The sequence below is a fragment of the Eumetopias jubatus genome, unplaced genomic scaffold (assembly GCF_037043125.1).
Source record: "Eumetopias jubatus isolate StellerSeaLion01/CBP00866 unplaced genomic scaffold, mEumJub1_p1.0 scaffold_3, whole genome shotgun sequence".
NCBI classification, from domain to species: Eukaryota; Metazoa; Chordata; class Mammalia; order Carnivora; family Otariidae; genus Eumetopias; species Eumetopias jubatus.
In genome coordinates, this window is record NW_028274809.1 from 118,098,697 (window position 1) to 118,112,107 (window position 13,411).

The window sequence follows — 13,411 nt, forward strand, 5'->3', positions numbered from 1 at the left end:
CTTGGGTTTACATGCAACTATAAAAACGACAGAAATAGGGCATATTTAGGGAAAAGAGCATACCTACTAGTTTGTCATAATATAATAAACACAGGAGAATATGGAGGCTAGAGGAGTACTCACATCAAGCTGTCCTAAATCTTTATTTCACATATATCCTTCCAGATGTGCCAAGAAAGTGTCCACAATATGTTCAAATAAAAATGAGAAAACAAAATCACACAGCCCCATCCCAAGGACTACTTATTCCTTCACTGGTTCAACATATATTTGCTGAGCACCCAACCTGGGCCAGAAACAAGAGACAACCGGGGTTCTAGCAAAGTCCCAGCCCCCAAAATGCTCAGTCTAGTAAGGGAACCTAGAAGCTACACACAGGGAGAAGCCAGATTCCAGACCCCACAGGGAGATATTGAAAAGTTTTAAACAAGGAAATGGCACAAGCCATAGAAGAACAGGCTCTGGGGGAGCAGTAGAGCATGCATGATCCTATGACTGAGAGCACAGGTTTAATCCAGATCAAAAACATGTGGGCAAACGCAGACCACGCCAGCACAGGGCCTGGACTTGAGAGCATACAGGCTTATGATGTGGGCAACTGAGTGAAGACAGTAGTTGCATAACTAATGTGCAAGGTGCTCAATGAATATTAGTTTCTTTCTTCCCTCTCATAGATGAGGATTTCTCCAAAAAAACTTACCTTTCTGCACGAATCACACCACTGTAGAAGGGGGGATCCCAAGGCATTAATTCCTACAATGGGAAAATTCATTGCTATGAGAGTTATTGACTACTTCACAATTTTTATCAAAAATTTAGCCAGCTTATAAAATGTAAACCTGTTATAATATCAGAAAAGTGTTATAAAAACCCTGAAAATTCATGAAATGCCCACCTCTTTATTCTGACTTCCCTGTAATCAATGAGTACAGAGGTATAAATAAAACATAATCCCAGAATTTGGGGAAAAGGTAAATAATGTAAAATATAAACATAAAAGTCAACATTAATAGATTAAATCAGCCACGTTGAAATTTTTCCCAAAATGCAACCCATGTATCAATCCATAAAATATACTGCAGGTAAGATTAGGGTCATAAAGGTAAGATTAGAGTTCTTTCTAAATCTAAGCAGGAAGCTTAGGGTGGATCCCCGGAATGAAAGCAACAATTTCAAGTGTAATGAAGGGAGAATTAGCTCTAATCTTGGCAAAGAAAATATGTCATAAAGAAGCACTGTCCCAATAGTTGGTTTTGACAGCTGGTACAGAATACTGAAGGGAAGAAAAGCTTGAACCCCTGAATGATGCTCCTGCCCATAAACTGTCCAGGTGACAGGAGTGACTAAGAGCCCAGGCCGTGAAGTCAGAATGCCTGGGCTCAAGTGTGCAATCCACACTATTGTACAATGTGGAAAAGTTCTTTCTGCTTGCCAATGCTTTCCCGTTTTCCTTCTACATGACCTGAGCCCACCCCCCTGTACCCTGAGCCCACCTCCTGCCGCTCTTGCCCTCCCTCGCTCCACTCTGGCCACACTGTTCTCCTCACTGTTCTGTGACCACAGGGGGCATCTGCTCTCTCTGTGGAGAAGGGTCTGCCCTGCATTACTGCTGCGGGGCACTGCCTCATCTCTTTCAAGTCTCTGCTCAAGGGTCCTCTCACATAAGAGGTCCTCCCTGACGAGTCCCTAGAAAAGAGCAACCGCCATCCCCTTTTCTCCGCATTATTCTCCCCTGTTGCCCTTATCACAATACAACACAGCACATATTTATTTCGTGTACTTACTATCCATTTTCCTCCCCTAGAATGTAAGCTTCTTGAGGACAGGGACTTTGTTCGCATTTTTCCTATTACGTCCTGACAGCCTGAACACTGTCAGCTACACGTAGTGCCTCAGTAACAGCATTTCTTAATGCACTTCAACTATTAACAGAACACCTGGCACTGAGTAAGAGCTCCATGAATGCTGGCTCTATCCTTTGATTTATCCTTTAAATTTTCAGTTCAGACATTATCTCCTTGAATAACAAGGTGTGCTTTCTCATATTCCATGATCACGCTGTTACCATGAAATCAGACAATGTAAGACATGTACAGGCTTACTTTCCTTCTCCCAGCATCTCCGAAACTCTAGCCCCCAAGCGTTCAGTTCCTGGGACATATTTCCTCCAACAGATGACCATTTACTACCTGCTATGTACCAGAGAGTGCGGGCTCTAGGGAAATAAAACCCAGTAAGACCTAATCCCTGTACCAAGGAGCTGATAATGGTCTAGGAAGCAGAAAAATTGACTCCACAACCAGAGTACGATAGGTCATATGCATGATGTTGTCCCATGTGAAAGACAGCCCATGAGAAGGGTATTTAAATCACAGTGGAAGGTCAGGCAATGTTGGGAGGAGACAAAGCTGGAGCTGAGTTTGGAAGATTGGGCACACTGAATCCAGATGAGAAAGAGGGAAAGGCATTCTTGTGTATGGTGTTTGTGAGTGACAGCAAGCTACCCACCATAGTTGCTGGCGCATAAGTATCAGTCAGAATTAAAAAACAAAAGAAAGGAAAGCAGGGGCAAGCAAAGCAGTAAGTAGGTAAAAAAAAAAAAAAAGCACAAGAGCATCACACAGGTATTATCAGTAGGGAACAACAAGGGACAGTAACTGAACTTAAAGGGGCAGCAGAAGATAAGGCTAGAGAAGCAGGTAGAAGCAAAATTAGGAAAGCCTTGGTGGGAAAGCTAAGGTAAATCTGAGAATTACAGCAAGCCATTGAAAATTCTTAAACAAAAGAGTGATAAGATCAGATCTGCTTTTTGGCAAAATCCCTCTGGTGGCAAGTCATTCATTCATTCATTCATTCATGTTTCAAGTAAGTGCTGAGTACCTAGTACGTCTAACACTGAACTAGGCGCGTTGCTAAGCAGTCCAAATCAGGAGCCAGAACAAACAGCAAGAAAACCAGTTCAGCAACTACAACTATAATCTGGGTGAGAAGTAACAATGACCTGAACCAGGGCTGTGGCAATAGGCATGGAGAGGCAAGAACACAGAGTTCTCAGAAAGGTAGAATCTACAAGATTTATTAACTGATGGGGATGGGGGTGTAATAAATAAGCTGAAGGGCTTGTCGAGACAAGGATTATAGGGTTAGAGATATAGCAGGTCTCATGTAGGGCTCCTGTGTTAAGGTGGGGTATACTTTGAAGTCAACATCGATTTAATTGAGCTCCATAAATTAGCAAATAAGAAAGTAAACTGCGATGTTAACACTGATGGTTAAATTGCCACCTACCAGATCAATCCCCCACTGAGACTCCTTAAAGGCTGCTTCAAACTGAGAAGCCCACTTTTGGTACAAAGGAAGCAGCCTTTGCGTGAATGTATATTAACATACGTTGTTAATATACATTTATAGGCGTGTATATGCGGATGACCATGCGTGAGTATTATGTCAACTAACCAGCAAAAAAATACTGGATTTCCTGGAAATGTCAAACTCAGACATATGGATCAAGTATTTCAAGTTATTTCAGTATTTTGTTCACCAAACCCAAGGATCGGAACCAAGACCAGGGATCAGAAACAAGAACATACACACCTTTAGCATATCACAAGAAAGTTCTAGAGTCAAAAGATAAGGACTTCAGCTGATAGACTGTTTATACTATAATAAAAATATTCCAAAATTGTCACTTACAGAATTTTGAGGATTTAGTTTCATTTTCATCCCTCGTATCATTTCAAAGTCTTTTATAGTTCTGTAAAACAGGTTTATCATTCATTGTTAGGACAAAATTTTAATAATTACATTATTAAAGAATTAGTTTTCTTGGGGGAATGGAGTAACTGGGTGATGGGCATTAAGGAGGGCTCTTGATGTAATGAGCACTGGGTGTATGCAACTGATGAATCACTAAACTCTCCCTCTGAAACTAATAATATACTGTATGTTAATTGAATTTAAATAATTTTTTAAAAAAGAACTTCTTTTTCTCATGTAACTTTCCAGTATTCATGATAAAATTGGAAGTAATTCGTAGTGCAAATGTAAACCAGTATTAATCCAAATTTTATCTGTGTTAGAAAGGACAGCAATATATCATCAGTAAATTACTGCAATTTCTACCTTAGAAAATATCCTAGCAAATAGATACAGGACTTGAAAATATTAAAGCTTGGAAAAATTAGCAATGTTACAGATACATGTAAAGGTTATAACCAGCAAACTTCCTTCTATTAAAAAATATGAACAGAGATTATATTTAAAATTATGATTAATAATTTTTCCCCTACAGAAAAACTCTAGCTGGACAACAATCAAATATGTGCTTAACATCTATAGAATACGAAGTTTCTACTAGAATTAACTCCTATATATAACTGTAAAAACCTGAAGACGTGTTTGCTCAAAATATAATCCACAGTTACATACAAAGGAAGAAAGAATACTACCACTTAACTAATAAAGCAAAGTAGAGAAAATTCTCAATTAACCGCATAATTAACACTGCCTCTTCATTAAATCAAAGCCACAATGGTTCACTAGATTAAAAGAAAAGTTTAGAATTTATAAATATAGTCCAAATCAGAGAGGACTGGGTTCTAAGGCATGAGTTTATAAAAACAGAAAATGGAAATTTGAGCTAAAATTTAACGTTTTGATGTAGTCAAAAAGGCAAAGGAAATGTTCAACAGCATTACGAGACAACCATGACATGCCTCTTCCTGGAATCCTAGATGTCTGAAGGCTGCTGGAGTATGGCCACTCAGCAAAGCACTAGAAGAGCACCAGTGAAGGACAAGTAATTCTATCAAAGACAGAAAGGCAGGAATACAACAAAGGGACTCACTACAGAGAACTACGAAAGTTGAGGCAGATCATTCTTAAGATCCAAACCACGGATCAATTTACCACATCCAGGAGCCACCTATATTTAGGCCAAAAGAAGAGAAACACTATGAACTTCTTATAAAATTTGTGGTACGAGTTGAAAACATATAGTTTCAAAAAGGCTTGGAAAAAAATTTTTAATTACACATCAATGACGGGTTCCTAAGGCAATGAACTAGTTCATCAGAGAGGACAGTCCAAGTTTTCAAAACTGTCACCTTAGGAAGACAGCTATGTGCTTTTTAAGTATCCCTCATAGTTAATCCAATCTCCTGCTGACTAGTCCACAGATCTGACCCGATATTCCCATACTTGTATTTTTAATAGGTCACCTCCTAATTTTTTTATAAATCAAGTCTCCTTTTAAAAAAACCACATGATACACACTCTAAAGAGTAGAATAAAAACTAACCTTTCAGAAAGTTTGTCTGATAGTTTCTCAAGGAACTGCATGACAGTCTCTAAAAATGAAACCCAAAAGAAAATGTCTTTAATTACATAAAATAAAATGAACATATCTGTTAAAATTAGAATGCAATGGTCATAATCTATGCACTACAATGCCACTAAAGTGCTCATTTTCAAAGCGTGCCAGGGCTGCTAATATAATAGGTCCAGATGATGATGATCAATTTATCAAAAAACATATTAAACAAAATAGTAATAATCCAAAGCCTTCGATTATCCCCCAGGTGAGGAATGAATGGAGAGCAAAAAAAAAAAGAATCCAAAATTTCAATGTGTTTCTATATACTCATATGTGTAAGAGAAAAAATAAGTTTTTTTAGACCTTTCTAATTTATCCTGAGTTTTAAAAAGATAGCTAGACTCTGATTTGTTCATAAAAATCAGTACAATTTAGAAGCATGATTCACTAAAAATTGGGTTTTAAAAATCAATGTTTTTCTGGACTATTTTTGTTTTTTATCTACAGCTGAGAATAATCTATTCAGGATCAATATCAAAACAAAATATGCCAAAATTAGAATGTTAGAAATTTAACCTCTGCTAGGATTTTTTTTTAAGTCCTTAAATACTTCAGCCATAGTCGTCATATATTTATTACAAACTCATAAAGGCAAGATAGTGCAACTATCATTATTTCCCATGATAGGGAATTTTTCATGTGTATTTTTTAATTTACCACTTTTTGCCATTGATTTATGTATAGAGAGCTTTCACATGTATTTTAGAGTTTGCCACAAACACTGTTTCTATATTTTCCAGATAATCTTGTATATGGTTTTAAGTTTCCTGCCATCTCCAATTTAAATTATCTTCTTTCTGAGTAAAATAAAAGCCTGAGAAAAGAATGGGGGTTAACCTAAACCAAGAAGCCATGGGGTTTCCTGCCACTGTCGATCCTTAACAAGCCTTGTATATAGTAATCCTGAAAACACTGCCTCATGCACCATATTAAATGGTATTAGACCTTTGAGAAAAACCATTATTTCGTTAAAAATGAAATCTTATTTCAGGATATCATATCAGCTGCCATAGAGAAGTATTTTCAAGTACATTTGTGCATGCTTTTTATTTCTAAACATTTTTTACTCACTTTCACCCATTTTTGTTTTTCTAGCTATCTTAAATATGAAAAATCTACCTCAAATAACCTACCTGAAAAATTGTCATGTTACAAAGAATGAGTCTGAAAGCCCATGAAAATCAATAAATGCCTCACTGGAAAATTATTTCCTAATTCACCTGTCACATGAATGCCCACCTTAACCCTTGTTTATATCCTACCTTCTTCCTTCTCTCTGCTGAAAGCTCACCATTCCCTCACCTCCGATTTCCAGTTTCACTTCCCTCATGAAACCCTCAACAAGCACACATGCATCTGACAAACTTCCTGAACTCCTAAAATCCTACAGTATTGTGTTGTCTGTATGTACCACTCATTTGGCACAGAGAAGACAATGACCTATATAATTACTTATCTTTATATAACTGATCTCCCCAATTAAATTTTAAATTCCTTAAGGACACAAGTCACATCCTATGTGACTGCACAATAGCCTAACTCCAAACTATGACCACACTAACCACCTAGTGAGCAATGGAATCACTGGTGATGAAATCTGGCATTAGCTGCTACAGGACCAGGGACCTCCAGTCCACACTGCTCACCTCAGTGTTCAATCCTCAACCTTCTTCAGACTGCACCTGCCCTCAGCATTTGAGTCAGCTAATCACTTTCTCAAGACACTTCATGAGGCTTCCAGGACCACCCACTCTGTTCATTTTTCTCCTCTCTCACTCATGCTCCTTCTTGGTGGCTATTACTGGTTTTCCCTCATATCTCTGACCTTCTAAACTTGGAGGGCCCCAGAACTCACTTCCTAGACTTCTGTTCTTCTTTAGATGCACTCACTCCCTTGGACATCTCATACAATCTCATGAATTTAAATAAAGACACAAAGGCAACTGGGTGGCTCAGTTGGTTAAGCGTCTAACTCTTGATTTTGGCTCAGGTCATGATCTCAGGATCATGAGACTGAGCCCCACGTTAGGCTCTGTGCTCCATGGGGAGTCTGCTTGAGATTCCCTCCCTCTCCCTGTGCTTCCCTCACTCACACACACTCTCTCTCTATAATAAATAAATCTTTAAATAAATAAATAAAGACCCAGATTTATATCTCTGGCTCAGCACTCTCCTCATTTCCACAGATACACATCTAACTGCCTACTCAACATCACCATGTGAACACCAATTGGCATCTCAACTTAACTTGAACCAAACCAAGGCTCCAGTCCTCCCTATCTTAGTTAGCAATAACTCACTATGTCTCTTCAGTTAATCAGGTTAAAAACCTTGGTTCCCCTTCAAAATGCTACATATCCAGAATCGGACACATTGCAAAACCCTCCACTGCTACCATTTTGGTCAAGCTGCCATCCTTCTCATCGTGATTACTGCAAAACAGCTTCCACATGGCCTCTCCTCCACCCCTGCCTCTCTGCAGTCCATCTCAGTGTCAGCAGCATATGACCTGACAGCAAAATTTAAGTCAGATCACCTTACTTCTCTGCTCAAAACCCCCCAATGACTTTCGATCTCACTGGAGGAAAAGCCCTGCTGAACACAGCCCCTTCTTCGTCTACCTCCACCTCTTACCACTCCCCTCACTCACTCCACTCACCGCTTTGCCCATTTTGCTTTTCCTCAAACGTGTCAAGCTACCGTAGGGACCTCTGCATTTGCTGTGCGTCCATCTGGAACTTTCTTCCCCTAGTGAGCCATAGGGTTATTCCTGCATCTCCTTCAAATCTACACTCACATGCCCTGCAAGCCCCTCCCTGGCAACTCAGTTTAAAACCCAACACCACCACCACACGTTCACATTCCTTATCCCCTTCCCCATTCAGTTTTCTCCACAACTTGCATTAACTATTAACCTACTGTGTTCCTTACCTATGTATTTTGTTCTTATCTCCCTTATAGAAATATAAATTACACAAGAGCAGAAATTTCTATCTGTTTTACATACTGACTTATTTCTTTGTCCTAGGATCATACCTGACATATAGTGGGCACTCAGTAAATATTTGCTGAATCAATGGATGAAAACAGAGAATGAAGATGATGTCTTTTACATCATCTGTTTGGTCTCAAGCAGCTTATAAAGACCATAAATTTAGAGCATGGGCTTAAGTTTCAGCCCTGCCACTTTTTAGCACTATAACTAACCTTGGGTTTCTATCCTATGAGGTAGATACAAACATCTACCTCACACAGCTGCACAGAAATTAAATGAAATAATGGGCCAGAGTAAGCATCTTACTATTATTATAGTTAACCCTTGAACAACACGGGTTTGAACTGTGCAGTCCACTTATACAAGGATATTTTTCAACAAATATGGTACTATAAATGTGTTTTCTCTTACGTTTTCCTTAATAACGTTTTTTCCCTAGTTTATTGTAAGAACACAGCATATAATATATAGAACATATCAAATACGGGTTAATCAACCATTTGTTATCAGTAAGGCTTCCCACCAACAGTGGGCTATTAGTAGTTAAGGTTTGGGGGAGTTAAAAGTTACATGTGAATTTTCGATTGTGCCAGTTGGGGGGTATCAGCAGCCCCTCGTCGTTCAAGGATCAACTGTACATATAATAATAATAATAATAAATTATTGTAACAACCTGATGACAACAATGACCACAGAAAAACACACAAAATGACATAAGATCCATTTAGGAGTTAAATGGGGTGAAACAAATTGTAGGCACTGAAGGGTTTGACAGACAAGGGTGTCTAAGGGAAGTGAAAAGTGGAGAGGCTTTGTGAAAGAGGTAGGTTTTGAGCTGAGCACTGAAAATCTATAGGATTTCATCAGACAGATTGGGAGAGGGGAGCTGTGCCCCATACAGGGAAGAACGTGAGCAAAGGAATGAGTGTGCTGTGCCTGTGGTTTCACAGAGAGCCTTGATAGCTCAAGGGAATAGGCATTTACAAAAGAAATGGCCATTTTTTAAGAATACTTTGGAGAAGATAGGAACATACTAGAGAGAGAAGGGATAAGCAAGGAAGGAATAATGACAGAACAGAATTAACAATGTGATCTTCCTCCTAGACAGAGTTCATTTCTAGCGTTCCCTCTATCCGTGAATTATATGTCCACCCACATGCACAATCAGAAACCACGGGTACCCAACACGCCATCTCCTACTCCTTCTCGACCCATCACTAAGTCTCGTAGATTTGACCTCTGAAAGAGATCTTGAATCTGAACAGTTCTACCATCGCAACTACCCTACTCCTGACTCAGTGTCTGAACTATGATGGGAATTTCATATGCCTTTGAAAAAACTTACTATACACACTTACATTATTACTATTGTATAATGCTTTCTTTTATACATTCTAAATCATAAAGAACTCAACAGAGCACAAGGCAAGACTCTAATAAACCCCAGGATGCTTTTTCCCCACTTAACACAAACCCTCCCATCCAGCACTCTTCTCTCTAAAAAGGAGGTTTATAGAACTACGTGTTTTTACAGCCCGAGCCTATATTCAACCCTGTCTTCAACAGATTTATTGATCTTTCCTCCTCTTTCACACTAATTCTAACCAATGTGGCTAGGTTGACCACAGAAACTAGCTGAGTTAAAATGAAAACAATTGAAATTAGCATCAGTGTAAAACTTAAGCACGACTTAACTCTAAACACGCATAAAAAATAAATTACCTTGGGGGTTGGAGAGAATATATTCCAAACTATTAGCTCTATTTAGAAGTCAGTTCTATGTAATGATGTAGAAAATCTCAATAAATGGATCTCTGAGTATATTAAAAAGAGAACACTGATTTATAGCTATTTAAAATCAGAAGTTCAGGGGCACCTGGGTGGCTCAGTTGGTTAAACCGCTGCCTTCAGCTCAGGCCATGGTCCCAGGGTCCTGGGATCGAGCCCCACGTCAGGCTCCCTCCTCATGCAGGAAGCCTGCTTCTCCCTCTGCCTGCCGCACCTGCCGCTCCCCCTGCTCGTGCTCTCTCCCTCTCTCTCTCTCTGTGTGTCAAATAAATAAATAAAATCTTTAAAAAAAATAAAATAAAAAAAATAAAATAAAATCAGAAGTTCAGTTTCACAAAAATCCTATTTTGTTCTGAAAAGTTGGGTGAACAAGCTTACCTGGATTTTTGGCTATTGTGCCTTGGAGGGCTCTGTGGGAGTATGTGGAGTACCCCACTAACTTTGCCAGAAGGTCTCTGTTGCTGAGCAATTCTTCCAAACATTTCAACTGACCCGCATTGGGATAAAGAAAAATTTTATAAGCAGCTTCTCGAACCTGTATTTAAAATGAAATGTTAGAAGGTATAATAGGTACCATGACACAAAGGCCCATGCAATGACAATGTAGGCTAACTCTCACTTCTCTATTTTACAGGTGATCATTGCTTTAAAAATAAAATAAGGGTTTATACAGGGTGAATAAAGCTTTTAGATTCATAAACTAGTATGGGATATAAACACATTCTTGATTGGAGTTCTCTGTTATGGGGTATGGTGGAACAATCTTTTACCCAATGCATGTGTTATAAAGCACCTTTAACCAGGTGAAGACTACAGGCATTAAGAATCTGAGTAGTCTCAAATGTCAATTGCTATTTATCATACTTTCAACATGAGGAGTTCTTGATGAGACATGAATGATTAAACCATTTTCATCATTCAAAGCATGTATGGAATTAATAAGCCCGCAGTCCAATTTTAGGGCTTAGTAACACTCAAGTATTTTTAAAGGTATGATTACATTACCACTGAATTTTCGGTTAAAACAGTAGCAACACTCAGACGGGAGCTAAACTATGAAAAGAGTGGAATGCACATACCAAGTCATCTGGAGCTTCTGCATGTAGACCATCAATTATGACATGATTTCCAGTGACTACAAAGTTAGGGTGAATGTGTTCTGGTAAGAGATGCTTCTCAATCTTGTTGGGAAAGTTAGTTCCCATAAGAAATACATTACTCAAGTCCAAGATTTTCACATTCAGATCCACTGCTCTTTTACGCTAGATGTGGAGGGAGTAAAAGTTATTTAAAGGCATTGAAAGTAATAGTTAACAACTGATTTAATCGGCCATCTATAAGGATGGTAAAGCAACATATATGGTTAAATTAATTGAATGAGATACTAAATATGTTAAATAAAATGAACATTGAGTATATTGTTTGTGCCATAAATACATAGTAATTTACTCTAAGTAGTATGTTAATTCTACTTTTGATAGATATTTAATATCCTAACAGTTTGTATAGTGTTTCTATGCTTTAAGATTTATGTAAATTCTAGAGTTCTATTTTATGCCTACGTTATGTAACTAATCTCTGAAATTAGCAATACTTGGGAAGTACAGAATCCTTCCCTATCCCCAAAGATAACCTCTTAGTTAAGTGAACCGGAGAACAGTAGGTAGTTGAATCTAGTCAATATGATACTTATAAGTATTTGTAGACTAAAGAGAACAAGTTGAAGGGCAAATCTGAAAATATACTGGGTCCTAAAAAATGAGACCAAAAGGTAGAGGGAAAGCAATAGAATTTCTGCAGGTCTTCACAAGAGTATAGTAAACATCCAGGGGGGCTGCCCTGTAGCAGTTCTGAGGCTGCAGACACTTGAGCAGCGACAGAAGGACAGCAGTGGATTGGGGGGAGCAGAGCCAGACAGAGCCCATAGGGCAGAGCTGCGTCTTCCAGCCCCGTGCCCGGCACCCGTCAGCCCGCCGACTCACTGACGATGATGTGGCTGGGACACCCATGGGGGTTTGTTCTGGCAGTCACACCCTTAGGACATATAATCGCCTGAGAAAACGTGTATTATCAAAGGGGGCGCCATAAATGTTTTGGAGAAAACATAAACTAGTCCATGTCATCAGTCCGGTTTCCTGGAGGACAAGGGTGAATTTGCAGTTATTGTTACTAGAAAAGTAGTTGGGAATCTGGACCTGTGCTCATGATGGACTTCAGGTGAAATGAGATGCACATCTTTCTGGGATGGGGATCACTAGCTGTCAACACATTCTAAATTGTACTATGACCCTAAAGAATGGTTAAGCAGCACTAATACTTTTTAAAAGATATTTAAGATGTGAATGTACACTTGATAAGATGTTGGGAAAAAACTTAAGTATATATTAGCAAACAAAAACTTTACAATATAGGGGAGCCTGGGTGGCTCAGTGGGTTAAGCATCCGACTCTTGATTTCAACTAAGATCTTGATCTCAGGGTTGTGAGTTCAAGCCCCACGTTGGGCTCCATCCTGGGTGTGGAGCCTACTTAAAAAAATTCACAATGTAGAGAATTCAAACTTCATGGGAAAAATTCGTTTTCAGATACTCCAACGTCTTTATAGTCCAGATTTCTCGTCACCTATTTTGTTTCTACTATGGCCATTTATCGCCACCTAATGGTAATCAGTGGAATAACTAAAAAGGTAAAAGATCTGGAAATTATACTATAGTTCCAAAAATATTCCCCAAAGCCTTTACCCTGGGAAAAAAAAAAAAAAAAAAGTGATACAACTATTTCAAAGAATTTATCACCTGTTAAAATCCCCAGAAAATTAAAAACTGGGTTTACTTCCTGCCTTCACCAATTTCCTAGGCACATAGCATTTCACCATTCTGAGATAAAGATGCAGTACTCTGAACTCTAAGAATTCTATGAAATTGTTGTGTTATTTATCAAAAGATTGCTTAAAAAACATATACTTCTATTCCTTTTAAACTTTTAAGTTACATTCATATGAGACCTTAAAAATTAAATAAAAAATAACCTGGGAAGAATACAGAAAGAATATACAGGCCTATATAATTTGTACACATTACGTTGGTGGGTTTCTTTCAAGACCTCTCTTTTAAAAAAGGGTAACATGTCTCCTTTTATCCTGTCCCTAGTGGAGGCCCTTGGAGAACAGACACAGAAGTTAAGAGACAGAAGTTCGGGAGGTTTACTTTACTTGCATCTTTAATGTTCGTGGGCGCCAGGAAAGGCAGCTATCCT

The 13,411-nt window shown here is 38.6% G+C and overlaps 1 protein-coding gene across 1 annotated transcript in view; it reads right to left on the reverse strand.

Annotated features, from left to right (window-relative positions):
- The window catches only part of MIPEP (mitochondrial intermediate peptidase), a 175,871-nt gene that overhangs the window by 145,393 nt on the left and 17,067 nt on the right, over positions 1-13,411 (reverse strand). The window contains exons 6-10 of the mRNA XM_028107728.2: positions 11,237-11,419; positions 10,536-10,692; positions 5,300-5,348; positions 3,694-3,754; positions 701-753 (exon numbers count right to left, since the gene is read on the reverse strand). Coding sequence (XP_027963529.1) covers positions 701-753; positions 3,694-3,754; positions 5,300-5,348; positions 10,536-10,692; positions 11,237-11,419 — 503 coding nt within the window. The remainder of the gene's footprint in view (positions 1-700; positions 754-3,693; positions 3,755-5,299; positions 5,349-10,535; positions 10,693-11,236; positions 11,420-13,411) is intronic.